Source organism: Motacilla alba, chromosome 3, assembly GCF_015832195.1.
Source record: "Motacilla alba alba isolate MOTALB_02 chromosome 3, Motacilla_alba_V1.0_pri, whole genome shotgun sequence".
In the NCBI taxonomy this organism is placed as follows: Eukaryota; Metazoa; Chordata; class Aves; order Passeriformes; family Motacillidae; genus Motacilla; species Motacilla alba.
Window position 1 is genome coordinate 56,152,514 of NC_052018.1, and position 26,281 is coordinate 56,178,794.

Here is a 26,281-nt window from a genome sequence, read left to right on the forward strand (position 1 = left end):
TCCTCTTACAAGTTGACTGTACTCTGCATTACAAATAATTAAGTTCAGCTGAACAAGATTAATTTTTTCAAATCTTGTTAAGCCGAATCCTAAATTAATTTATAAAAAGTTTGTACCAGTAGTTCTGCACTTAATGTCATCCTTTGGATTCCGTAGTTGTCCATTTTTTGGACATAGCATTTTTTCCATAGCATTGTTTTCCCTAACTTAACAACAGAGAGGTGTTCGCTCTTGTCAGACCCATTTTTGCCAGCCTAAACAGACCTGTCTTTGGTAGGCTCCTCCTGTTGAGACTCTTTCTTCTCCCTGGAACTGTGAGTCTTCTTTGCACTTTTTCCAGACTGAACTGTCATTGAGTATGAATAGGAGAATTGTGTGCAATATTCCAATTTCCATTTCCCTCCTTTACGCAAGAGGTGAGTAACCTCGGGGGATCTGAGGGATGCTGGTTTGGAACAGACAGAGTCTAGATTTCCAGTTAATTGTAAACTATAACGACCTTTAATGTTGGCTGTAAACCGCCATTGAAATAAGTTCTACCAAGAAATAAAAGAGAGAATATCTTGTGTATAATAACAATACCACGTGTCCCATAAGAGTGTGAGCATCACAGAGCATTTTCTTTTTATTTAATCAGTCTTTTGGTGAAGGCTGCTTTGTTTGCCCCGTGTCTAGTAGAGTTGCTCTTTCTCTCTCTTGGCAAGTTCCACCGGCACCACTTTCTCTCTGCGCTGGCTCACCCTGCACAAGGGCGTCCTCACGTATTTCCTGCAGAAGCACAAACCCCGCACACGTTGGCCACTGCAGGCAGCCGGCAGCGCGGTGTCCTTGCGGGACACGCTGAGGGCAGGGATGGGGGCCCGGCAGCACGGCAGAGCGCACCCCGGAGAGCCGCCCCAGCGCCCGGGCTCCGGGATGCCCCGGAATGCCCTGGGATGTTCTGGCATGCCCCGGGATGCCCCGGGATGCCCCGGAATGCCCTGGGATGTTCTGGAATGCCCCGGGATGCCCCGCGATGCCCCGGGGTGCTCCGGGATGCCTCGCGATGCCCCGCGATGCCCCAGGATGCTCCGGGATGTCCCGCGATGCCCCGGGATGCTCCGGGATGCCCCGGGACGTTCTGGAATGCCCCGGGAAGCCCCGCGATGCCCCGGGATGCTCCGGGATGCCCCGGGATGCCCTGGGATGCTCCGGGATGCCCCACGATGCCCCGGGAGGCTCGGGCGGCTGCCGGCGCTCCCCCGCCTGCCCGCGCGGGGGCGGCCCCGCCGCACGCTCCGGCTCCGGCTCCGGCTCCGGCAGGAATGGGTGCCTTTCCCTAAGAGGAGGGGAAGGGACAGCCCGAGGGCCAGAGGCAGCACAGTGGTCGGTCCGTAAGCTAATTAGTCTATAAACAAGCTCCTTCATGCCTGGCTGAGTTGCAAATATTCTCCTGTAATCTAAGAAATACGAATACAGGAGGATACGAAGATGTTCACACATGAATTACTTTTACTGCCAAAATAAGAGTATCTAGACTCGTAGGTTAGTTTAGGTCAGAAAAGGCCTCTGAAATCATCAGGGCCAGCTGTAAACTGAATACTGCTATCTTCACAAGACACCACGTCCCCAAGTACCAGATATAGATAATTTTTGAACATCTCCAGGGGCACTGATTCCACCACTTCCCAGGGAAGCCTCTTTCAACAGCTTACCACCCTTTAAGTTAAGATTTTTTTCCTAATATCCAGTCTAAGCCTCCCCTGATGCAATTGGAGACCGTTTCTTGTTCTGTCACTTGTTGCTTGGGAGAAGAAACTGACCCTCACCTGTCTACAGCATTTAGTAAAGACACAACAAAAGCTCACCTACAACACCTATCAAAATCCACATGGAGCCTTGAAGCAACAGCCAGAACAAGCCAATTTGAAATACAGGATCTCTCCCTCCCATTTTCTGCATGCAACCCAAAACACACAGTCCTAAATGGAAGATCAGAGTCACCCTCCCATCCAGGAATGACAGCAAAAACTGCTGGGGAGCCATGCTTGGCTGCAGGTCCTCAAAGGGGTGCTCAAAAACCACCTTGCCTTTAGGGCCAGTCCTTCAGCACCAACAAAATGTTTGGTTGGCTGCTGAGATCAATGTGTGCAATCTCAAGCCTTGAGAGAATCAGAATTTTCCTTTCATTTCCTTTTTTTCCCAACAGTTTCCTTTTTTTCAATAATTTCTTTTTTTTTTTTTAATATGTGGCGCTGAAAGGCTTTGTCCCTCTGGAACTTGGGGGATGCAGTCACATGCTTGGTACTTACTGCTTAGCTAGATCCATGGATATTTGCTCCAAAGAGCATCCTTTTGTCTCTGGTATAAACATGATAACAAAAGCCAGTGATGCTAGACTCATTATTGTGTAAATGAAGCACACCCAGGACAAGCCAATGAGCTCTACAAAAGAAGAAAACATGTATTTTTTAATTTTCAAATACTGCCATTTTTCTTCCTGTTGCTGTTATTTTACAGGATACAGCCCCTAATGCACAGGAGAACTTAGAAAGAAGCCAGGCTGCTATTCTTAGCTCACATATATTGAAAAATAAGAGTGGCTTTGTTTTTTCTAATACTCTTTATGAAAGAAAATTAACGAGTTCATAATGGTCCACTTAGCATGAACCTATTGGTTTATTTTATTTGCAATCACTCTGGATGAAAACAGTGAGTAGCCATTGTTACTGGTTTGTGGGAAGGCAGTGGGGATCATAAGTGCCTTGGATTTTTGCCTGGGTCTGGTTTTGGTGCACATTCTTTCTTGGAGTAAATCCAAGCATTTTTCACACTATTACAGTTGTCTCCAGCTAATCCTCCCCACCTGTCAGTGCCCAGCACTTCCACTGTGAGTCACGGGTGCTGTGCCAGAAAGTGATGCAAGAGTAAACTCTAAATAGGGCCATCCAAGAACTAGTGGTTTTCTGAGCCTACAGTCCAGGGGTAGGTGGATCCCGAGGGATGCACTCTGCAGCCCCTAGAAAGTAAAGAGTGTCCCAACCCAACAGTGTGCTGCAGCCCCCTTAGCCCTTTTCCCTGCTAAGATAAACCTGGGCACTTGAGACATTTGCCAGTTGTGCCAAGAGCTGAAAATGCAGCTGAAGCTTCTGATCCAGCTGGTTCCTCTGCATCAGCACCTAAGTGCAGATGCTGCTGGCCACTGTGACCTCCGCGTGTATTCTTTTGGCAATAGAATTCCCAGTCCTGCCTTTCCGCCACAGGAATGCATATTTTCTTGTACTTACACTTTCATAAATCCAGATTAGACCCAGATAAGCCAAGGGAGTTACTGGGGCTTTACAGTCTTTGAAACTGAGACCAGGATAACAGAGAGATGTACATTAGCAAGGAACGCTGCATGACAAGAGGGGACCTCCCGGTGAAACAGGTGACACTGAGCACCTGAGGTCTGCACCAGGTGGTTTTGGAGACATTTCCTTAGGAATAACTCAGGTCTGGTCCAAGGATTGAGCAAGTGTTGGCAGCCAGACTGCCTACAATATGCATTTTCCTGTTTGGTTTTGTCCAAAAGCTTGTGCAGTTCAGGAGTGCAGTTCTGTGATGCAAACTGATGGGCAGTGAGTGGGAGTAACTGGATGGTTTCCTTTTGAAGAAGAACCTTGATCCAATTAAAGTGAGAGTGTGAGCACAGTGAACTTTACCATATGTCATATGTCATATTTTTCCTAGTTTTAATCAAGAGAATACTCAGGATGGAGGATGTGGTTTTTTCCTTTCTCTCTCTCTTGATTTTTGGGGTTTTTTGTTTGTTTTTGTTTTTTGTTTGTTTGTTTTAAAGAAAAAGCAAATTTGAAACCCAGTTTAGTAACAGATCACAGATCACAATCATTTTCACATCTGTCTCGAAAAACATCTAACGGGGTGAAAACTACCTTGACTTATTGTGAGTTGATTGTCTGCCTCTGGCAGAGAGTCATGTAGACTTAAGGGAAACCTGGAATTTGTACTCTCTTATATATTTTGGTTTTCAGCATGTATTTTTGTCACAATAAGACTGAAAACTGAAATTTGCAAAGCCTCATATAATATAAAATTAGAAAAATAAATTTGATAATCAATAAATTTCAGCATCAGCATTTAAATTTCTCCTTTGATTATCATCACATTAGATGTCATACATGGTAGTCTTCTGCTTTCTTACATTCAAATGTGAAAGACTTTTACCTCACAAAGACATTTTTTCCTAAAGAAAATTTTCTGAAAGCCAAGACATTCCTGTGAAAAAGAATTAATTAAATGGGATTGTGTTTAAAAATGCCTGATCAGAAAAGCTGTGGTCTGATCTAGAACAGAACTTGCATTGATTTCAGAAGATGCAGGACTTAATCCTAAACATTATGTATTTTCAGCCTACCAAGGCAATGGTGTTTTTAAGACCTGAGCTTCACAGCCTGTGGACTGGATGTGCAAGGTCTGACAGGCAGCACAGTGGGGCTGAAGTTACTGGCACAAAGATGTGGTGGGAATGGTGAAGTTACACTGACACCTAAACAGAGTCCTTATCTCCTGGGCTTTCACAGCTGCAATTTTAGCAATGCTTTTGTGTAAGAGAGACTTATTGTGCCCACTAGGAGAATATCAGCTTGGAAGGACATAGAGAAATCTTACCAGTTACAGTCAAAAACGTCAAGGAGATGAGGAGGTTTATTCCCCAGTTCATGCTAGATGTCAAAGCCATGGCCCGTCCTCTGATCCCACCAGGGAAAATTTCACTCAGGACCAACCAGGACACTGAAACACAAGGAAAAAAATTGTTTCTTTGGAAGGATGGCTCTCCTTGCTGTAAGTCTAGGTAGTCCATGGATTCAGGCGAGGCCACGTGAATGAATAAGTTGATTTTCAGGGGGTTAGGTTTGTGAGGATCCCCGCTCCGCAGGCAGCATGTGCAGCAATCAGCATCTCCTGGGGTCACCATCCCTTCATCCCTGTGCAGTGGGTGCCTGAGGCAGTGACAGGTGGCACTGGACTGGGGAGGTGAGCTCTGACTGCACATCTGGGTATGAAAGCAAGTTCTAACTAAATAACTCACGAGTGACATAACACTAATGGAAGTGGGGCAGCAAAACAAAGCAATCTTCAGCCTCAGAGGGGCACTGCATGTTTATGCCACCTTATAAATCAACCTGCCACACTGAACTATGCTTGCTATTCCAGCTCTCTGCTCCACATAAATGAGATTGCTGAGGTATAAATGAAGAGAGAGGAACTGATTTTTGACTCCTTCATATCACGCCACACCACACCACAGGTGATCTAAATGCTGGTGCTGCTAGCTCCCAAAAGCAAATTCAGACATGAAGAGCTGATTGTGCAGAGCACAGTCACCAAGAGAAAAAAAAAAAAGACAGATTTTTGTACTGTTCCTGATTATCAGAAAACAAATGAGCAAGAACCCATACACAAACAAACCCAAAGCCCAGCCAAAAACCTGCTCCACCCTCTGCCACAAGAGCAGCAAGGTACACAGGCATGAGCTGTGTCTTCAGGCCCTTGGCCAGTCACTCTTCTGTGCTGTTATTTCTGCAAACTGACAGACAGGAGTTTACCCAGAACACTTGCGCTGGGCAGTCTAAAAGATACATTTTAAAACCAAGCTCCTGTATGTTCAAGGGTGTTTCACTGGTAAAGGTAGGGAAAAAAAGGTGCTCCAGGAGGAAACTAAAAAGGACTAGCTGAAATGGGGAAAAAAACCCAAGTTTAGAGTCAACGGAGCAGATTTGAGCAAATTCTAGATTTCTTAGTACCATAGATTTGAATTGAATTTTTTTTGTGGACTTGGCCTAGATTTTTATATTTCTTAAAGAAAAATAAAAAAGCTTTACTCCCATCATGGGAGTGACCCAGAAGAGTGATAGTTTTTTTTTTACAGAGACTCAAGACCACACTTCATAATGGCCTAACCCCGTTGGGCGTAGTCAAGTGGCCATAACACAGCCACCATGCCTAACAGCCGCCATAGAGAGGCTTTTGTTTCTTTCTTTTTTTAATTTCTTGGATCACGTCAAGTTTTAACACACTTTAACACAAGACAAATGTTGCTGTAAGGAAGCACCCTTGGTGCGTTCTGTGGTGTGCCTACAGACAAGGCAGGAGCAAAGAAGTGAACTGACTTCCCAATCAGGTGTCTTTCCCTGCCAAGCCAGCTAGCCCTGCACCTGAGCAAAGTCATGGGGATGTCACCATTGTATTTAGCACGCCCTCAGCACCGGGGCTATTGAAACTAGTATTGTTAGTCGCAACACTTCAGGACCTGAAAAGGAAAGCAACAAGTAAGCAAGAGGCAAAGGAGCCGTTCTGAGGTGTGCATTCACAGCCCCTGCAGTTCATCTCCACAGGACAGCCTGCCAGCCAGCACACAAGCTCGGCTGCAAAAAGTTTTACACATCAAAAACTGGCAAAAGAGATATTTACTGTCACATTAGAAATAAAATTTCTGCTGGGTGTAAACCAACCTCCAGGAACAAAGCAGTGTTCTGGGCACTGGAGGATGGCTCATGTGGCAGCTGAAATGTGTGGCACTGCAGCAACTCCAATACCATGCAGTTTTCCAACGACAGACGGGCCCTTTCAGCCTAACTGATAATTTGTCTGGAGGTTTGAATCGTGTTGTTTTCCTGTTAAGAAACCAAAATACTTGAGGATCGGCATCAGCTGTAATCGTGGTTAGCTGCTTTTATTGCAACCGCTTATTTAGTGTAGAAGATGCCACCAAAACACCAGGACTGTTCTTCGTGTCTGCTGATGGTAGCTACACCCGCTGGCATGGCCCTGACCTCTGCTTAGCTGGCAAGGAGCGGAGAGGCTCATTCCCCAGGGAGAAAGAGCAGTTGAAGAAATCTGACACTACAGTCTGTTTACTCCTTTCCCCAAGCTGAAGCAGCAATAACCACCGATTCTCTGCTTTTAGCACCTCTCTGGGATTGTGTTTACTGTTTGTACCTTTGCCAAAAAGCAGCAGCTGCTGTAGGTATGGCAGGGATGTGACTTGCTCTGGGGAAGCCAGCAGCTAGGCTCAGGCTCCCATTCATAACGACTGCTGCTGCCTTCTGCGCTGTGCACACAACACCGCAGACATTGAGCCTTCACGCTCCCGAGCCACCCATGTGCTCTGCCTTCACCAGCCTAAGCAGGGGCATTCTTCACCCCCTAAGCAGGGGAAATCAGCCTGTCCTTGAAAAGAGGAGCCAAATATCACCCTCCACACCCTTCTCCCCCATCTGCTGCGTAATCCAGCAGTATTTCCAAAGGATGCTGCCATAGCAATCACACTGCACACACTCTGTAGCTTTCAGTGTCTGCTCCGGCCACCCCCAGCTGGCGTCAGTGGAATGGATGGGAAAAGAGCTGGTGATCCCCAGGTGAGATGTAGGTAAGAGATGATGCTAAGGGCTGGGCAGCATGTTTCTATGTGCTCAGTTCAACAGCTGCAGGGTTTGTTGCTGCAGGCAGTAACTCACCTTTGCTGACCCGCAGTGTGTTGTGTGTTGACAGCAGCTAAGAAAAATTGTGCAGTTTAATGGTCCTTTATTATGGTACAATACAGAGAAAAGAACACACACTGCAAATGCAGACAGAAATACTGCATTGTCTCAGAAAGCTTAACTGTTTCATTAAATATCACAGAAACTAGATGGCCTGATGTTCCTTGCCCAAGTGGAAAGAGTAGAGGATTCAGATATAATATACAGCCCAACGACCAGGACGGTGACATCCACCTCTAAACAAAGTAACAGGGGCTGTGCAAGCAGGAAGCAGAGTAGTAATGGAAGATTTCAGCTAGTCCCATTAAGACTGAATAAATCATGCATAATTGAGCACAGTGCTGGGAGTACATTTTACATACCAGAGATGATGGTTCCTTTAAGCACTTTGTTGGATATTTAATGAGAGAAAAAAAGGCAAATTGTGCTTCAGTGCTGAGCCTGGGTAGTTCAAGATGCAACCATGAGCAAGATGCTCTGTCACACTGTTTATAACATTTAAAATTCAATATTCTTGTAGAAAGGGAAAAGCCAAGAGCGTACCATATTTTGTTTTGAAAGGAGAATAATATTAATATAAGCCTCCTTTCCATAAAGATCAGGGTAAAGGCTTGTGGTGTTCCAGAGGATGTTTAAACTACATGGTTGAAGGCTTAAAATCTATATACAACCAAATGAATGAGAAATAGCTCAGCACAGATAAACTACTGAATGAAGAAAACTTTTAGAAATAGGAAAGAGCCACTAGAGAAGGTGTACATTGTGCCCAGACAAAGAAAACACAGTATGATTGCTGAAATGTAACTTGCACTATCATTATCAGGCAGCCAAGTGTTTTGAGTGTGCTGGCTGAGAGGATGAGAGGCCAGGTGACAGAGGTAGTGACATCCCAGCACTTGTTATTGGCTGGAGGTTATATGGTTGGAGGCAGGGTAACACACTGATTAAGTGGGCTTTTTGTTTGAGCCAACATGGCCAAACTAATGACTTTATACCTGGGCTGTAAGCAAAGAAACATCTCAAACTTCATGTGACATCCTTCCCTCCTTCCTTCCTTCCTTCCTTCCTTCCTTCCTTCCTTCCTTCCTTCCTTCCTTCCTTCCTTCCTTCCTTCCTTCCTTCCTTCCTTCCTTCCTTCCTTCCTTCCTTCCTTCCTTCCTTCCTTCCTTCCTTCCTTCCATTATTGCTATGCAGTAAATAAATTTTAAAAAGAGAAGTTAACATACATCAGAGAAGCAGAAAAATCTGAGAATAACTGAGAAATACTGTGATCTTGAGGGTGCTCAACATTCCAGTGAGGTACATGAATGAAAAATGTCCTTGTTCTGACCTTTTCCTGCCAGGAGGTAGAAGCAAATTGGAAGCTGCTCAGCAGCTCTTATTAGTGAAATATTAGATTCCCTTGGTATTCATTTGTTGCTTAGCTTTTTGTTTTCCTGTACCTGCATTGTGTGAGATCAAATTCTTTATGGTGAGATTCAGAAAATGGCCATTGCAATACTTGAAAGAATTCAGGTTTCTGAGGTATCAGCTCTGGAAAGCAATTAATTGGACTTACAGCGTAGGAGGGAAGTGGGCAGAGTACTTTAGATTTTGAAAAGGAGGACTGGGTTGTTAACGAAACAAGGTCCAAACCTTGTTTGGATAAGGAAGGGATTATCCCATGAAGTAACACAGACAGACCATCTAAGAGTGTGTAACAAATGATCACTGCTAGGGAAGGATGCAAACAAGTCACTGAAAAGCTGCCATGAGATGGCAGGACTTGGCTAATGATTGGCTTTGCCAAGACCAGATTTTTATTCCAGGCTTATTAAACCCAACAGGTTTTTCATTTTCCTGGTTCTGGCTTTGCTGTGTATTACCAGAAAGAGCCAGGTGGCCAACAACTTCCCACTAAAGGCCAGGTTCAGCAGTAGCTGATCTTTATTTTAAAGGGCAAGTTGTGCCATCAAAGGGGATGGCAGGAGCCTTCAGAGTGTGTGATATTGGTGAGGTGTGTGCCTGTGAGGACACTGGGACAGAGCTGGGCTTGGGGGACACATGTGCTGCTGTCACACACAGCACTGTCCCAGCACAGCTCCAAGCACCCCCATAATGTAACTCAGGCAAGGGCTTTCACAGAAGAATCAGTGAAAGTCATCTAGGGGGCTGGCAAAAGTGAGGGATGCCTAAACTGGAAAAAGGAGAGTGTGGGAGGGAGTTGGTCCTTTTCCAAAGCAGATAAAGGAGATATGACACACAAAAAGTGGACTTACACTCTGCCCCACAGTTTTGTGCAAGAGGACAAAGCAGACAATTGTGTCTGGCGTTAAAAATCTATGACTTTGCTTAACAAGAGACATCTTTCTCTCTGGCTCTGCCCCATAATATGAAACTGAAATGGCTGCTCAAAATTAATAACTGGCAAATATAGAGCAAATGTGCAGCTGCATTGCTTTGGAGAGCATGTAAGCTGCCAGCAGAGAGCCAGCCTGACAGGGTCAAGACCTACCCTGTGTGTGCCCATCCAAAGGAGTGGAATTACTGTATTGCTGAGAGATGGGGGAGTCAGGAGAAGTCTCGGCTAATCTTATGCCTCTGGCTGCATCCTGATCTCTGCAGATGAAGGCTATAAATATGTACTTTAATTCTACGGCTGCCAAGGTGCTTCTCTGCAAGCAGCAGACTACTGGTTGCAAGACACCTGATGCCACTGATGATCCAGAAGGAGCTGACGTAGTGTGTGTGGCTAACCCTTTATGCTGATTCCTTGCAGTAACATTATTAGGACAAGTGGAATTTAATCCTTTTTTTCTCTGAGGCTGTATCAGAGTACATAAAAATTGTTGCCAACTGTTTGTACTACTTGCATCACTATCTAATGGACAGGCTGAGCACTCCCATGTGCTTTCTTAAGGAGCCTTGTGGTGAACCATTGAAATCACTCATGCCTCCTCCAGTTTATGATAGAGCTGAGGGAAGGGTTTGAGGAAAGACAGTGATTCCAAAGCATTACCTCCATCATCTGTGCTCTGGGCCACTTGAGAAGGAGGACAGTGAGATGCAATTCACATCAGATTTTCCTAGCAATCCTTCCTCCCTTAGCCTTCTCAACGCTGTGGGCCACTATTCAAATTTTCATCTCCATGAACTCAAAAGAAATGCTATGGATCATATGGGCTTTCCTTTTAAATGCAAGGTGTTCAATATATTCTTTAATCTGTTTTCAGTGGTCCTCAATTACTGTCCATTTTCATCTGGAAAAAAACAGTCACAAATGAGATTTCTTAGAGGTGATCCCCATCTGAAGGATTACTGGGCAAGTAGTGATAGATATATAAGGACCTAGAAATGATAGAATTCTCTTAGTTAATGTGATTTGTAGACCATCTTGCCCAAGAAAAGTGCACAGCAGAAAATCTATCAGTAGAATTGTCCTGTTTCAGCTGGTAGAGAGTCCATGTCCTTCCAAGTAGCTGGTACAGTGCTGTGTTTTGGATTTAGTATGAGAACAATGATAACACACTGATGTTTTAGTTGCTGCTGAGTAGTGCTTACCCCAAATCAAAGACTTTTCAGTTTCCTATGCCCAGTTTTTCATTCCCAGTGAGCAGGTGCACAAGAAAGTGGGAGGGAGCATGGTCAGGACAGTTGAAAGCAACTGGCCAAAGGAATATTCTATACTATATATAGAACATATATTCTATTCTAGAGCATCATGCCCAGATTACAAACTGGGAAGAGTTGGCTGGGGGCCACTGATCACTGCTCAGGAAAAGTCTGGCCATCAGTCAGTGGGAGGTGAGCAATTGTGTTGTGCATCACTTGTTTCTCTTGGTTTTTATTCCTCTCCCTCTCTGCCTCTTCCCTTTTCATCACAGTTATTGGTATTGTCATAATCATTATTATAATTAGAATTATTATTTTTGTTTGTTTATTTCAATTATTAAACTGCTCTTGACTCATGAGATTTAACTTTTTTTTTCCAATTCTCCTCCCTAGTGGGCAAGTGGCAGGGGAAAGCTTGAGCAAGCAGCTGTGAGGTACTTAGTTGCCAGCTCGAGTTAAAAAAGAAGAATGCATCATAACCTTGCTGTTGGCAGATATAGTAATTGTACCTCTTTTCAGGTAGCCTATGAAAAGTTGTTTGGAACTGATGTGTGAGATGACAATCCTGTTTGCAACTGGATATTACAGTCACTGTTCCTCTCATCCTTTGTTATGTAGACACTCAAATTTTCCCATCAAGAGAGAACAACATGCAGAGTGGCAGAAAAGAAAAAAAAAAAGAGAGAAAAAGGAAAAATTTTAAAAAGCTTTCAAGGGAGAATAGGCTTACTATAATAAAACACATACTGCCATCCAAAAAAAGGCCTTTTAATTAAAACCTGAAATATGTATTCCTGTTTGTGGGTGTTTATTTGTTCAGAATATTGAACCCAGGATAATCCTTTGAGGCATTTGCAGAGGAATGACTGCAGAAGCCAGAAGCCCTAATTCATGAGGAAGTTCTGTGTGAATTAGTTCAGCTTATCGCATAATTCTCTTCTACAAAGTATGCAGAGGAGAAATTACCCAGTTGGGTGGGATAAGTGAACCTGTTTTTCCAGCACCCAAGGGCTACTGGTGGTCCTGGAGTGGTTGCACAGCAGAAAAAGCCTGTTGTGACACAGCAGCTGGGGGCAATTTAGGCCTTTGCTCTTGAAAAACAGAGATTTTATTTGTGCACATGCCTCACTAAACTCCCAGTAGAAAGGATAAGCAACGTTTAACAACAGTGAGTTATTTAGAGAGAAGCCTGTAGTGATCCAGGGTTTTTTTAAGTTCCCCACTGCAAATGGCTGCCCATGCTTTGCTTTGGTTGCTGCTGGAGGAAGGCAGTGAGGAGGAAGGTGTGAAGGCTCTGGGTTTAACCACCACAAAGTGTCTTTTAGTTCTGTTTCTTCCAGAAGAGTTTTCTGCACTTAGGGTTGATTTTACAAGGCAGCAGAAGCTGGGTGCCCTCCTGCATGCCCTTTGCCTTTGAGAAAATCTTCCTGGCTTTCCTCCCAGAGCTCAGTGTGGCACAGGAACTTGGATGCCACAGGAGAAACAGTCTCCTGACTTCATGCACTGACTTACCGTGCTCTCTGTGCTTTGGCTGCCAGTCTCACCTTCCTCAGCAGAGCCAGTAAGTTATGTGATTGATTACATATTTTTACCTTTTCAGCATAACTATTTTCTCATACTTTATAACACCTGTTTTAGTTTCATGAACTTTACAAGTGAAATACAATACTGACTTTGCACTTGAAGTCCTACTGACAGTTTTAGTTTCTGCACAAAGCTGGCCCAAGTTTAGCTTGCCTCTAAAAAATTCTTTCCCAGCCCTCTTTCCTAAAGGAAACTGGATTTTATGAAGTTTGACAGATGACCTGCAAACATTTTACAGATTTCAGTATTACAATGGTCTTGTCTCGTAGAATATGGTTAAGGAAACCAATATGAACTAAACTTTAAAACTGTGCATAATTTTAAGCACAGGCTCCATTTCTCTTAAGTAATACCTTTGTGTCAATGGGTTTACTAACACAGAACTATTGGTAAAGAGATATTTACACTATGCAGAACACAAGCTCAGGATACTGACTCAAATCCCTCTTTAACTGGAGCATAATATGCCAAACCACAGGAAGTCACCTCACTTCTCAACAGCAGACTGAACCACTGTCATTGCAGAGCCACAGGAAGAGTTGCTGGGGCATGGTGTGGTCTCTCCCTCTTTTCACAGTAGCCAGGGCTCTGTCTCTCAGAAGGCAAAGCCTTTGGCCTGATCCACCAAGACTTTCCCTCATTAACATATTATAGTTACAAACAGGAACATAAATGTCAGTGAAAATCATGTTTCTGATTTCAGGTGCATTTCAATATACAGTTTAATTTCAGTCTTGGGGTTGAAATATAATAACATAATAAAACAATTAAGAAGCTCCCACTGACATTCCCATGTCTCATTATCACAAAAGCAGTTTTTCCTTCTTGTGACCTTTTTGACACTTACAAAAGTCCCCCAAATTTGTAGGTTTTATCAAGTAAGATAAGACAAACCTATTCATCTGATATTTTAGAAAGCACCTTCTGCAATTTGAAATCCTTTAATTAATATCCAGATATCCAAAAATATCTTAAATTGGCTTGCACTTCAAGCCTACTACCATTCAGCCTTTGAAAAGGCAAACCTATTCCTGAGATAGCTTGATGTGTTAACAAGAGGCTTCAGATAAACTTTATCTGGGGCAGGGAAATAGGGAGAAGTGGGCAGTTTACTACCCTTGCTTTATTTTTCATTTTGTTGTGCCTTGTCTTTCTGCTGCAGCTTGGTAGTACAGACACAGTGTGAAATAGAGGCCATGTGAGGCAGCATTTGAATAGCACAGGAATGATGAACTAGATAAGCACGTGGAGTGTCATATTCAAACCACATGGATGCATGCATTAAAAGACTATTCAGTGCAAATAAACAGTGCTAAGAATCTTGTCATAAAACAAAGAATCCAAGATAATTTTTTTTATTATCTGAAATAGGACTCTCTGTACTGTTTCTCAGTGAAACATGCATATTCCCAAGGTTTATTATCTTCATTAAATTCCAACACAGCGTTTAAGCACTTGATTGGTTTTGAATACTCGATTTAGTCCCTGCCACTATCCCATTCTCCAGAGTAAACCACAAAAAATCATAAAATTGATGCTTCTAATTTCTGTGAATTTTAAGGTCAGGCCACAGCTGCTGGAAAAATGTAGAAACTCAAAAATAAAACATCATAAAAAAATGTCATGCAAGGCAATGTTGAGCATGAACGTCTTTTACCATCAGATTCCTGTGCACTACAAATTAACACGACATGCTTTTAGAAGCCTGAAATACTGCTTTAATGTAGGAGATATTGAGGTGAATTCTAGGGATCTGATTTTTTAACAGTGTTTTCCAAGACAGTGCAAAACCATTAAGCATACAATATTTCAAAACACAGGAACAGCCAACTGAATCCATGGAAGGTTCAGAATTTCCACACCAACAGTTCTCATTCCCACAAGATTTTCCAGTTTCAGGTCAAGCATTTGGTGGCCAAGATTAAGCCCAAGAGCATTAAGGGGCAGGGGAAAAGCATCCTACGCAATCTGGCTTGTCAGGATGGCAAGAGATACAACCTCTGTGATCGAGTCCCTGGGCTGTACAGTGTCATGTGTCAAACCAGCTGTTCTGCATTTGTTACAGATGCATTTAGTGACTGAGGTGAAAGACACATAAAAGGTTCAGCCTTTAACTGTGCTAGTGAATCTACTCAGGTAGCCAGTTAATCTAACAATTACAGGCCCAAAGTCAAAGGGACTATAGCTCTCTGGGCCTTATGGCAGTGCTCCAGCTCTGGGTCTTGCCTTGATTAATCCAATAAAAAGCATAAAGAGAGACCACTACAAACCACTCAGGATTGTATAAGAAAGACAGTGGTGGATTGAGGATGGATTTACTTCCTTCCTCATCTCAATGGATTTCACTTGTGAACCCTTCAGCTTTCATCCAACCTCCTTGATCTTTCTTGCCTGATCCTTCTTCCTTCTTCTGCACTTTCTCCAACACTGGTTTAAAGCTGCATTTAAATGCAACAGCTCACAATAAGGCGTAGAGAAAACAAGTGGATTTTTATATGGGAATAGAATAGAATAGAATAGTACAAAAGCACATACAATGGTCATCTAGTCCAACTGCATGACCACTTCAGGGCTTACCAAAAGTTAAAGCATACTAGGTGTGGAATGCTGTCTAATTTAGTTTCCCGGTCATCCTGAAGTTCTTTTAACAGCCAGAAAGGAAGGGAGCATTGTGTCAAAGGAAAGGTCACAGATTTCACAGGTTTCACAGAATATGCTGAAGTGGAAGGGACCCACAAGGATCATTGAGTCCAACTTTTAAGTGAGTGGCCTGTACAGGGATTGAAAAGGGGTTGAACCCACAACCTTGGTTTTACTCACACCATGCACTGAGTAAGAGAACAGGGGTCTGAAAGCCCCCCGTTGGTGGAGAAAAACATTAACCTTTGTTGATAATCTGAGGAATCTGGCTCCTGCATCAGTTGGATTCCCGAACACATTGAAACATCTGTTCCATTTTAGGTACAAATTATCTCAGTTTTAAAGTATTCATTCAAGCTGATATAAATTTAACTCAGATATACTCAATATGGCAAATCTGCCTAGATTTAAACTAGAAATAGACATCTATCATCCTAAACTACACTTTCATCAGTAAAATCTTGCTCTTAAGGTGTGCCCTCTCTAGGGACTTGTCTTTATCAACTTCTGTTGCACAGGTTTTGCTCCTCCCAGGGCTGATGAACCACAAGAGAGCTCCCACAGCAGCAAGATGGTGCATCACAGTTAGGCTTGCTGGAGACCACAGTCCCTGAACCTTCTTGGGGGAACCCATCCTGGTGGGCACAAAACCACAATCCTGGGTCTTTCATGTGAGAGGAATTTAACCAGTGTGAAACTAGTAAAACATGAAGGCAGGCTTGGTGGCCTGCCAGCCCTTCCTGCATTAGAATAAAGATAGTGACTGTAGTGACTACAAGCCCCTGGTTTGTTCACCTGTGTTTATCTTCTCTTGTGCCTGCTCCAACAACTTTGAATCTGCCTGCCCTAAGTGTGTCTGCATCCACACAAGGAGAGAAGGGAGATGTTAGGGATCCCCAAATGCAGGAGGAGCATTAGTCTGAGGTGGCTGTGAGTGGCTGAGAGTCTATCAGAGAGCCATCCTGGGGGGGAAGCGCTGTCCCCATAACTGTAATGTCCTAATTTTGTGGGTCCTGTGCTCGCCCCACCCTTGTACATGGTCTGCAGACATGCTTTGCATCCACTGAGAGTCTGGACCTCACAGCCCTGGGCACTTGCTCCCAGCAGTCAGCTGGTCTCCTGTTTTGTAGGTAAAGTGATCACTTCAGGAGCTAAGAAGACAGAGTGATGAGGATGCAATTTTTTTCCAGTTTTCCAATCAGAAATATTCACCTGATGGCTGAGGCTAGCAGATGGCTGCAGAGACCATTATATCCCAGCCTGAGAAGGCTTCCTGTGGATATTTAATTTCACTCTTTAACAGGTATTTAGCAATATCAAAGTACTGCCAACCCTACAAGCACCCACTCATGGGAGCTATGATTCAATGGGACTGCAACAGTGACATGGAAAATTAGGGTTTGCAGTAAGCTCTAAACCCCTCTTCCAATACCTGGTTGTGCACTTAATATGTTAACAGTAAGTATGTTAAAAATATATTTTGAGGTTTATATGTACCTGGAAAGGTAAATGCATTCCTTTGTGCCAAACCCTGAAACCCAGGAAACTTCTCCAGCTGCAGACACTGACTTGCCTTGGGTGTGTTGTGGCCACAGCAATCTGAGTGTAAAGAAGGCTCTAAGTGCTTGGATCTGCAGCTCCAAGTTGTTGCCTGAAAAAGGAGTTTGTCTCCAAGAGAAGAGCTCTAGAGTTTATTCCTTGGCTTTGAAGAGCCACACAAAACTGGCAGCTGCTCTAGGACATGAAGTAATAGAACATCTTTGTCCCAGGTTGGCAGAGACATAAGTACCTTTGGACTTTATACAGCTAAGTTTTGGAGTTTTGAGGATGATTCATGTCATGAAATTGCCCCTCAGTCTCACTTGTAGGTGTTTTTGTGGATTTTCATCTGCCTGCTCAGCATGAAATGCCATGAAGCCAGCAGAGCTGATGTGATTTGCTCCAGCAGATTATTTGCTCCCAACGTTCATTGGCCAACTGCCTAAATGCTTTTGCAGTTACACAGAAATGTGTTTAAAGGACTCACAGAGGAAGGGCTCTTGTGCAAGGCACCAATGCCATACATGCAGTCCAAATGCATATATTTGACATCCATCTCTCATTAAAGGTGTTCCCCATTCCACACCAAAAAATCCCTAAGATGTTCATGGATTCCCCTGAACTTCACTCCCATAATATGTGCAAAGAGGTACTGACCAAGTCCTGTTTTGCTCACTTGCCTTTAATTTGCAAGAACAAATTCAGACTGGGAAAAGAGATGCTCTGTTTGGTCCAGAATCAGTCTGCATTACTTGCTTCTCAGCCTAGGATTTCTTGGAGCCACTCTGACTTCTTTTTGATAAGGAGCATTGCCTCTAGACCCCATTGCATCCCTGCATACCTGTGTGTGGTGCTACTATATTTCTTCCAGCTACTTACTGATGAGATCATCTCACTCAGGGGGATATGCAGGAAATATGGGGGGAAGTCATCCCTAGTTAGTATTTGATCATAAATGGTGCAAAAGGAGATGGTCAAGGCAGAAAAGCAGATCTTTGGTAATGGGTGCAATCTGATGTCTGAATTGGTAATGGGTGCAATCTGATGTCTGAATTTTGTTCATCGGGTCTGTGAGGAGAGCAGCAGAGCTCTGGGCACCCACTCTGTTTCAGAGAGGTTATAGCTGCCCTGCAGTTGCTAACCAAGAGAATTCTCTTGCACATACTCTATCCAAACATAGGAATCCTATACTTACAGCCTTATTTTGGAAAATAAGTCTGACATCCCAGGAGCGTGGCTTTCCTTGTTCCAGCATCCCAACATGCTGCACCACACACAGTGGCGAGTGAAGGAAGTGACACCTCTTTATGAGAAAAGACCTCTAGTTTGTGCCTCTCAAATGATTTGAACAGGGCAATTGGCAAATGAGATGCCCTGAAACTATTTCAGTGAATTCTGTGCCATTTAGTAAGTGTTCATGAATGGTCATGACTAGATTATTTCTGTGTGTCCTTTGTGTTAAATTAATTTCCAAGGTCACATTGAGTGATCACATTTTAGCTGGGGTGATGAATAGGTGATCTACCTCCACACCACACTCGTCTCATCAGCCTGCTCTCGCTGACCCCTGTAAAAGGCATAGCAGTGCTTCTGCCAGGCTCAGACTTCTCCCGTCCCTCCCCTGTCCACAGACAGCAGGTTCCAACGCTTCTCTTCACAAACATGTGCTGCAAACAACCAGGAGCCCCTCTCACTCTCCTCATCCTTCACATGGCAGCCAGGAGTGGTTTCTTTAGGGCTCTGCAGGCATCATTCCCTCCTGAGAACGGCTGATCCTTGTTTTACCGTTTGTCTGTCCTGACACACAGACAAAGGGTAACCCAAGACAACAAGGGTGTCAAGCAAGCCCCCTTAGCTAATGACTGAAAGCCTTGAAACGCCTCTGCAAACACCCCAAGAGAAATGGCATGTGCTGTTCCGTGGTGTGATGCAACACTGATTTGTTTCATCCACAAAACGTCCTCATAATTGTGTGAAATTGAGTGCGAACAAGCAATTGAATTGCAGTTCATCAAACATAATTAAACTGAAACACAGCATCAGAAATACCCCTTTTATCTTGTGTAAGGGCTGATAATATAAATACAGAGCACCCCAGAATCAAAAAATTCACTAAGCAGATGCTTGCTAGTCTATGAATTCTTTTGTAATGCAAAAATGACTTTTATCTCTCACTGTCTATTTTTGAATGCTCATCACTGTGCTGCCCGGGTGTTTTGATAAAAGGCAATAAATATATTTAGCATATGCTTAGTTCATTCAAAAAAATCAATCTACTTTATGTAATTTGGCAACAAAAGAGAAATAATTTATAAATGTCTGCTACACTAATCTGAATTGTAACTCTCTTAGACAAGAATAAAAAAATAAATAAAAAGGGTAAAAAAAGTACAAAGTAGTTAAAAAGAAGATGATAGAGCTCGGACTGTGTGATCTGTCCTGTGAAGAGTGTGTCATCTCCTAATGGTCCGACATAAAGTCTCCTTTATCCCCACAGAACATAGTGCAGCATGGACTCAAAAAAATGTGGGTGAATTTATTCCAGAAAGGGCCTTGTGGTGAGGAAGGAAAAAGCAAGATCTTCTCTGCTCTTCATCCAAAAGATGTCAATTTGATCTACAAAGAGAGGCAAACTCAACACCGCCTTCACCTTAGCCAGCCATTGCATGGAGACAGGCATTGCATTGAGCATGAGAGTTTCTCACTGAAAATACAGTGGGGCAGGCGTTACAGTGCTTTTGTCCCCAGGTACCCCAGGCACAGCCTGGACACAGCAGCCAGCAAGTGCAGCCTCGATGCCTCCTTCCCACTGATGAGTAGGCAATGGAGAACAGTCTGGTCCAGACCACAGGCCAGATTTAGGGATGAGTAACATAAACATGTTAAAACAATTTACTTTACATAAGCAGAGGGGCTAATTTTTTTTCTTTACACTAAGAAAGGTTTACTGGAGGTAAGAAAGCTAGGCTTTTAGAACACATTCAGGGATTAGGGCTCCAAACAGGAGATGCTGTAGGCTGTACATGAGACACAAATTATAACCTTGCATCCCAATCCAGACTATTCAAGCATGATAGATCCTTTGAAGATTCCAACAACCTCTTGGTTCTCTAACCCTTGCATTTTCTATACATTTTAACTGAAATTTTAACTGAACAGTGTACTTTCAAAGGCAGGAAAATGTCTTGAAAGGACTTAGCTGCAATTTGAAATGCCTGTATCTGTGCTTATCTGGCCTTCACTTGCTAGGCAAATGCATCTGTATAAATTGCCTCACAGTGGCTTTATACATGATTTCTCTGTGATGGAGCTGAGAGGGTGTCTGTTCTTTCCCATTTTCTGTTTGAAAGCCTTTGAGCTCTCAAGTCAAGAAAGAGGTCAAAAAACAAGCACTGGCTTCAGAGACTTCTCAGATCAGCCTGGAAAACACATCAGTTTTTGTAGCCCTCAAGAAAATAGACACTGTTCTCATTAACTGTACATTAGGCCAACTCAAATGACTAAGAATCCATTTACAGCCAGGTCACCAGGAAAGCAGATTTCAGCAGGAGGCCAAGACTTAACATGTGACCCCACTCTAAGGGTCATTAAATATATGTTTGAAACGCCCAAATAAAAGTTCAAGTAACATTTTCTTTTCAGGGTTTCATCCCTGTTTTTGAACCTATGTCACAGAAAGCAGAATCCAGCCCCAGGACTATCTTCAAGGCAAGGAATAATGCTGTAATAACACAGTCAAGCTTGCAACTCTGGCAATGAATGCTTATCTCACACTGCTCTCCCTGTGAGCAATGTTTAAAACAAATAAATACTGCAGGGGAGTTGTTGTTAGCACAATTGTTGGGTTGTATCCTTGTGGCAAGCTTTTTATCATAATAGTACAGGAGAGTACAGTTTGTTTGCAATGCAAGTTTGAGCCAGAGTGCAAGAGCACACAAAGTCTGTTAATAAATAACGGACTGGGCATGTGGGTTTTGCAGAGTGACTTAAAAAGTCAACCCCTTCAAAGTACAATATTATGCAAGTGCAATTGAAACAAAACAAAATAAAACAGAGAGATTTACTTTCTAGTCCCTTGGAGTGACAGACATGCTCTCCTCAGGAGAGAGCGAGACCTGTGCAAGTGCGATGGCAGATACAGAAGTACAGTGTCAGCTGTACAGTGTCCTTTGTGACACCTTTGTGTCCTCCCACTTGTGTTGTTCCACCCAAGCAGTGGTAATGGTACTACAGCTTGCTCATGAATTATGGTACCTTGAATGTGTTTCCATATCTGAAGAGTATTACACAGTCAGAGGGACAGATCCTCAGCAGGACTCAGACAGGTTGGCATTTTGTGGATTTGATGATGTCATACCATAGAGAGGTCCAGAGCTTATCATTATCTTGAGTTTAGGAGCTAGCAGCAGCAAATGCCTACATCTTAACCCTCCCAGTGTAAGGACACAATAGACTAGAAAGAGGAAAAAATTGCCGGGGGCTCCATAATTTTGCTGTACAAAGCTAACAGCAGTTCTTGACTGAAGAGGGACCAGTTAATTACAGTGAACAGAAGGGAGATCAAGTCACTGGCCTTAAGGGGCAGGACCTCTTCCTATAAAGTACATACCAGGCCTACCAGCATGGTGTGTGAGAATACCAGTGCATATTGGCAGACAACACTGCTTTGCCCAACTTAGGAACCGCCTAATGCCAAGCCGGGCATGTCATCCCAGCACTTAACACTGTAAGTTACAAACAGATAGAAAAATTAAACACTTACTTGGTCCAAGACCTATGGAAAATGCAGCAACATAGACAAGCAGGCTGGCCAGTGAGAGCCATTTCAGGACAACAGGAACCTCCCCACTTTCCACGTGAGACCCTGATGTGCTTTTGCCTCCTGCCAGGGCAGTCCTGTTCAGTTCTCCTGTCCTGGCAACGTCCGCGCTTTGTACATCAAATGACAATCTTTCTGCTGAAGCCATGCTAGCAAAGAGGTCCTTGAGACTCCCATTGGTGACAGTGAAGTTTCCTGGTCTCTGGAGAGAGAAATCCTCTGGAGACTGGCTTCTGCAGACCTTGGTTAAATTCACATGTATGTTACGGTTCACTAAGCCTATAGTGACCAACGATATTGCCATAACAGAAGAGCCAATACACAGAAAAGTTTTACTTCCAACCTGATCCACAAAAAATGTGGCTGGGACTGTGCTGACCACTTTAACCACTCCGACTCCAGTGGAAGCCAAGCTGGCAGCTTCATTGCTCTGGAACCCAACTGACTTCAAAACAGTCGATGCATAAAATAAAATGTTGGGTTGCCCAGTTGTTTGCACAAAAAACACTAGAGTGAGTCCTACCAGCATTCGGGCCCTCATGTTGTTTTTTGAACGAAACAGGTCCAAGAAACTATACTGATGTTCATCTTTCAGGGAAGACTTAATCACAGTAAGCTCTGTAGTAGCATCTGATGTTTCCCGTAGCCTCTCCAGTACTTTTCTCGCTGCTTCATCGTCATTCTTCATCACAAGAAACCGAGGGCTTGGAGGAAGGAAATACATGGCAACAGCCTGCAAAGCTCCTAATGGAATCACCAGGCCAAACATGTACTTCCAGCCATGAGATATGCTGGCAAATGCATAATTTGAAATATAGGCAAAGAGAATGCCTATCACAATCATGAGTTCATTTAATGATACAAGGAGGCCTCTTCTGTGCTGTGGGGCGATCTCAGCGATATACACACATGTTGCAATTGATGATAATGATATGGAAATTCCTATAGCAATCCGGCCCACAATGAGTATCTCGTATGATTCATAGGGCAGCAAAATCAGGCTGCCCAGCACAAGTAAAGAAGATGCAATAATAATAGCAAGTCTCCTTCCAAATCTGTCTATAAGAAATCCACCAGTAAGGGATGCAAATAAGGCCCCAAAAAGCAGGGAACTTACAATGACTTCCTGCTCTTTGCAAGAGAGTGTTAAAATGCTGCTCATCTGAAGAAGAGCTCCAGAGATAAGGCCCAACTCATAGCCCATCAGAAGTCCACTTATGGCAGCAATGGCAGAAGATAGAAAGGTGAATGTTCCACAACCTGAAATAAGAGGATAAAACAAAAAACCTTGAAAGAGTGATTTCTGCAATATTCTGACATTAATAATAACTTCGTTTGATCTACAAATTTAAAAAAAAAAGCTCTCTGTAACTTTTAGGCAAAGCAGTTAGGTACAATACACATCCAGAAGCAGTGGTGACATAAAAGCGATTTACATAAAAAGCTATTTCTGAAAAGAAAAAAAAGTAATGAATATAAAATCTTTAGTTTTAATGCCTTTGTGTCCCTTATCTTTCTGATCAAAAGTCAATAAGGTTTTAATCAGGTCTCAAAAAAATAAACCTTCTGCTTCAGAATATTATTGCAAAAAGAAATGGTGAGAAAGCAATTTTTGCCTTGAGATTTTTTAGTGTTTTTCCTACACTGAGAAAGTCTCATCTGCCCAACAAGAGTACCATGAGCAAGGAAAGAATAAATTTCTTAGCCAAATTGCTTCAATCTTGACTCAAACAAATAACAAGTTTTCCCTCACCACTTATTATTTCCTTTGTTTTGTCTGAGGACAACATGAAGGCTGCTGGTACCATTGTTTTTATTTTGCCAAATTGGAAACTTAATCAGTGAGGATCAGGCTGATGCAGAATATCTGGGATATTCTAGGGAAACTGATCTTTGAGGTAAACTTATGACCTTTCTGAGCTTTGCTCACGTCTAAACTCAGATTCTTTGGAATATCTTGATCAAATATTTTGCATCGCCTTTGACGGCCATAATGTCAGGAACAAGAAACAGATGATGAAAACAATGCAGATTATATGCCTTTGAATCTCCGCTTTAAAACAAACTCATTTTATACAATTGTGATTCATTGTTTATTGTTACAAGATAGATTTGACTGATCATATTCTACTAACTGTGAAGCCTTTTGCACCCTAAACCTTGAGGAATATATCAATTTGTTATTGTTGGTCTCGTTCTTCCTCCCAGCATGATTTTCCTCACATCATGATGTTGGCTGCCACACAACTAGGAAAACAGTAAATCAACTTCTGATTTTGCAATTAGATGGAACGTGTCAGAGAAGAGGTGGCTTTTGCAGCATAACAGAGTCCATATTTAGTTAATTCTCCTGGAATGAGTGGTATATGGTCTAATTGGAAATGATACACAGAGTTTGTTTATTTTTAGCTCATTTTTCGAAGGCGTTAAGGCTCTTTGATCACACTGACTTCTCAGAGTTCCTTGCCAATAATTTTGAGCACATTGGTGAGGATCAGCCCCATTTGATAAAGGATATTACATTTCAAAAACAAATCTTGAATAGAGAGAAGGAGAGCAGCCCTAGCAGTACATCTGCACTGCTAAAGTAAACAGCGCCAGAGCCCAGGCCCAGACCCTGGCATTTGGCCACATACCCTACTAAATTGCTGGCAGGATCCCTGGCACATTTGCAGCCCAAGCCACCTTATGTTCTCCTAACAACTCCCAGAAGCAAACAATTCCACCACCCCACCCTGCAGGCACTCCATAGGCAGACAGGTTATTATGGAGGGTAGCACAGTACAACTGTGAATATAAGCAATGCCTCGGGGGTCAGGGGAGATGTGGAAGCCCATTAAGTCTATTAAGATAAGTATCACCTATTAGCTCTCCTAACTTTGAGCCAAACAGCAGAAGCCAAACAGCAACAGTCCTGAGATACTGCGTGCACCAAATGCACCTCAACTCACTCAGCTGCTGAGCTGGTGAGGCTGGCAAAGCAGAGATGGATAAGACATACGGGAGAAGCACATGGTTTTGTCTTGATGGGCTATAAGGATACAGGGGGAATGGGATTATTGTGAGAAGTCTTTCAGAAGGTGGGGGCAGATGGTAGATTTATTTGGAATGGAGATGGGACATCTTGAAGAAAACAACAGAAACAAATACGCAAAATGCTCCAGTGATGGAACAATATTTTTTTATATTGTTGTTGTCCAGATCTGTTAATATTTCTAAAGCTTTTTCTTCTTTTATATCTGCAGTATCTGAAACCATTTCACTTATTTTAAATAGAAGCATGGGTTAGGTTCTGCTGTACTTCCTTCAACCATTGAACAGTACTTCAGTGGAAGTACTGCTGACTACAGCTAAGCTGCTTTGTGCTGCATCCTGCAATGCACACATGCAATATTTGTTTTATCATTGCAAAACATAATTTCTCCTTCCCATTTATACTTTTGAGTTGCCTGCTTGCTGTATATTATTGTATCTGGAGAATATACCCTTCCTGGCCAGAAATCTGGGCTGATAACAACATAGTGTTGTGCTGAAGGAATGAGCATATCAGAAACTAAGCTGCTAATTTGATTGCAGTGCTCTGCCCAAACTACTGTTCCGTGCCTATGTTTGTGCTTTCTTGAATACCTCTTGAATATTTTACATCATTGAGTCACATATATTTAATGTAGGATTTTACCTCAATTTATATATTATGGACTAGAGAGCATTGTGTTCATCCAGTCTGACACTCACAAACAGCACACGATCCTTCAGACACACTTCAATTACATTTTATTTGAACCAGGCAATTTAAAACATTCAGCTTTGATTTAAAAATGGCTAGTGATTGAAAACCAATGACTTTAAGTCATAGGTGATTCCAATGGTTAATTGCTTTCACTGTAAGTTATCTGTAAATTATTTCTAGACTAATTTCTGCAGCTTCAGCTTCCAGCCATCAGATCCCATTCTCCATTTCCCCACACTTAACTGTGTTCACTAAGTACAAACTCATAGCCTGTCATTGGGTCATCTCACAGGCATCTCCTTTTTTAGCTACTTACCCTGTGAGGCTTTACAAGTTCACCAATCCCTTAAGTATTCAAACCTCTGTTCTCTGAATTTTTTCAGACCACCAACTTCTTCAGTAAATTGTGATCTGGACCCAGTGTTCCTGCAGTGATTACACAGTGCCAAAGAGAACCGTGACATAATTTTTCCACTCCTGGTGGACACTTCCTTGGACTACTTGTCCAAGGATTCTCACAGACATGTACGGAAGCTTATCTTCTGGTTATCATTCAGGAAAACCTACTTCTTTTCTGACTGGATTCTTTCCAAGGCACTGCCTTGCCTTTAAATATGGTCTGCCTCATTTTATCCTAATGAGGAATGCAAATCACGTTACATTTGCGTGTATTAGGGTTCAACTTACCTAACTGTGAGACATCTACATCATCTGTAGATTTCTCTTGCATCCACTTGAGAAAAATAGGCACTTCTAGATGTCTGAATTAGGGCGGATGCCTACTTCCCTCCATTGCCTATAAAAGGAAACTGTGCGGCTTGCTCAGATGCAGATGTCTAAAGTTAGCAGAGAGGA

The 26,281-nt window shown here is 42.9% G+C and overlaps 1 protein-coding gene across 1 annotated transcript in view; it reads right to left on the reverse strand.

Annotated features, from left to right (window-relative positions):
- Positions 1-478: 478 nt before the first annotated feature.
- SLC2A12 (solute carrier family 2 member 12) overlaps positions 479-26,281 on the reverse strand; it is a 30,161-nt gene continuing 4,358 nt past the window's right edge. Inside the window, exons 2-5 of the mRNA XM_038133350.1 lie at positions 21,640-22,956; positions 4,651-4,773; positions 2,292-2,424; positions 479-768 (exon numbers count right to left, since the gene is read on the reverse strand). Coding sequence (XP_037989278.1) covers positions 672-768; positions 2,292-2,424; positions 4,651-4,773; positions 21,640-22,956 — 1,670 coding nt within the window. The 3' untranslated portion in view covers positions 479-671. The remainder of the gene's footprint in view (positions 769-2,291; positions 2,425-4,650; positions 4,774-21,639; positions 22,957-26,281) is intronic.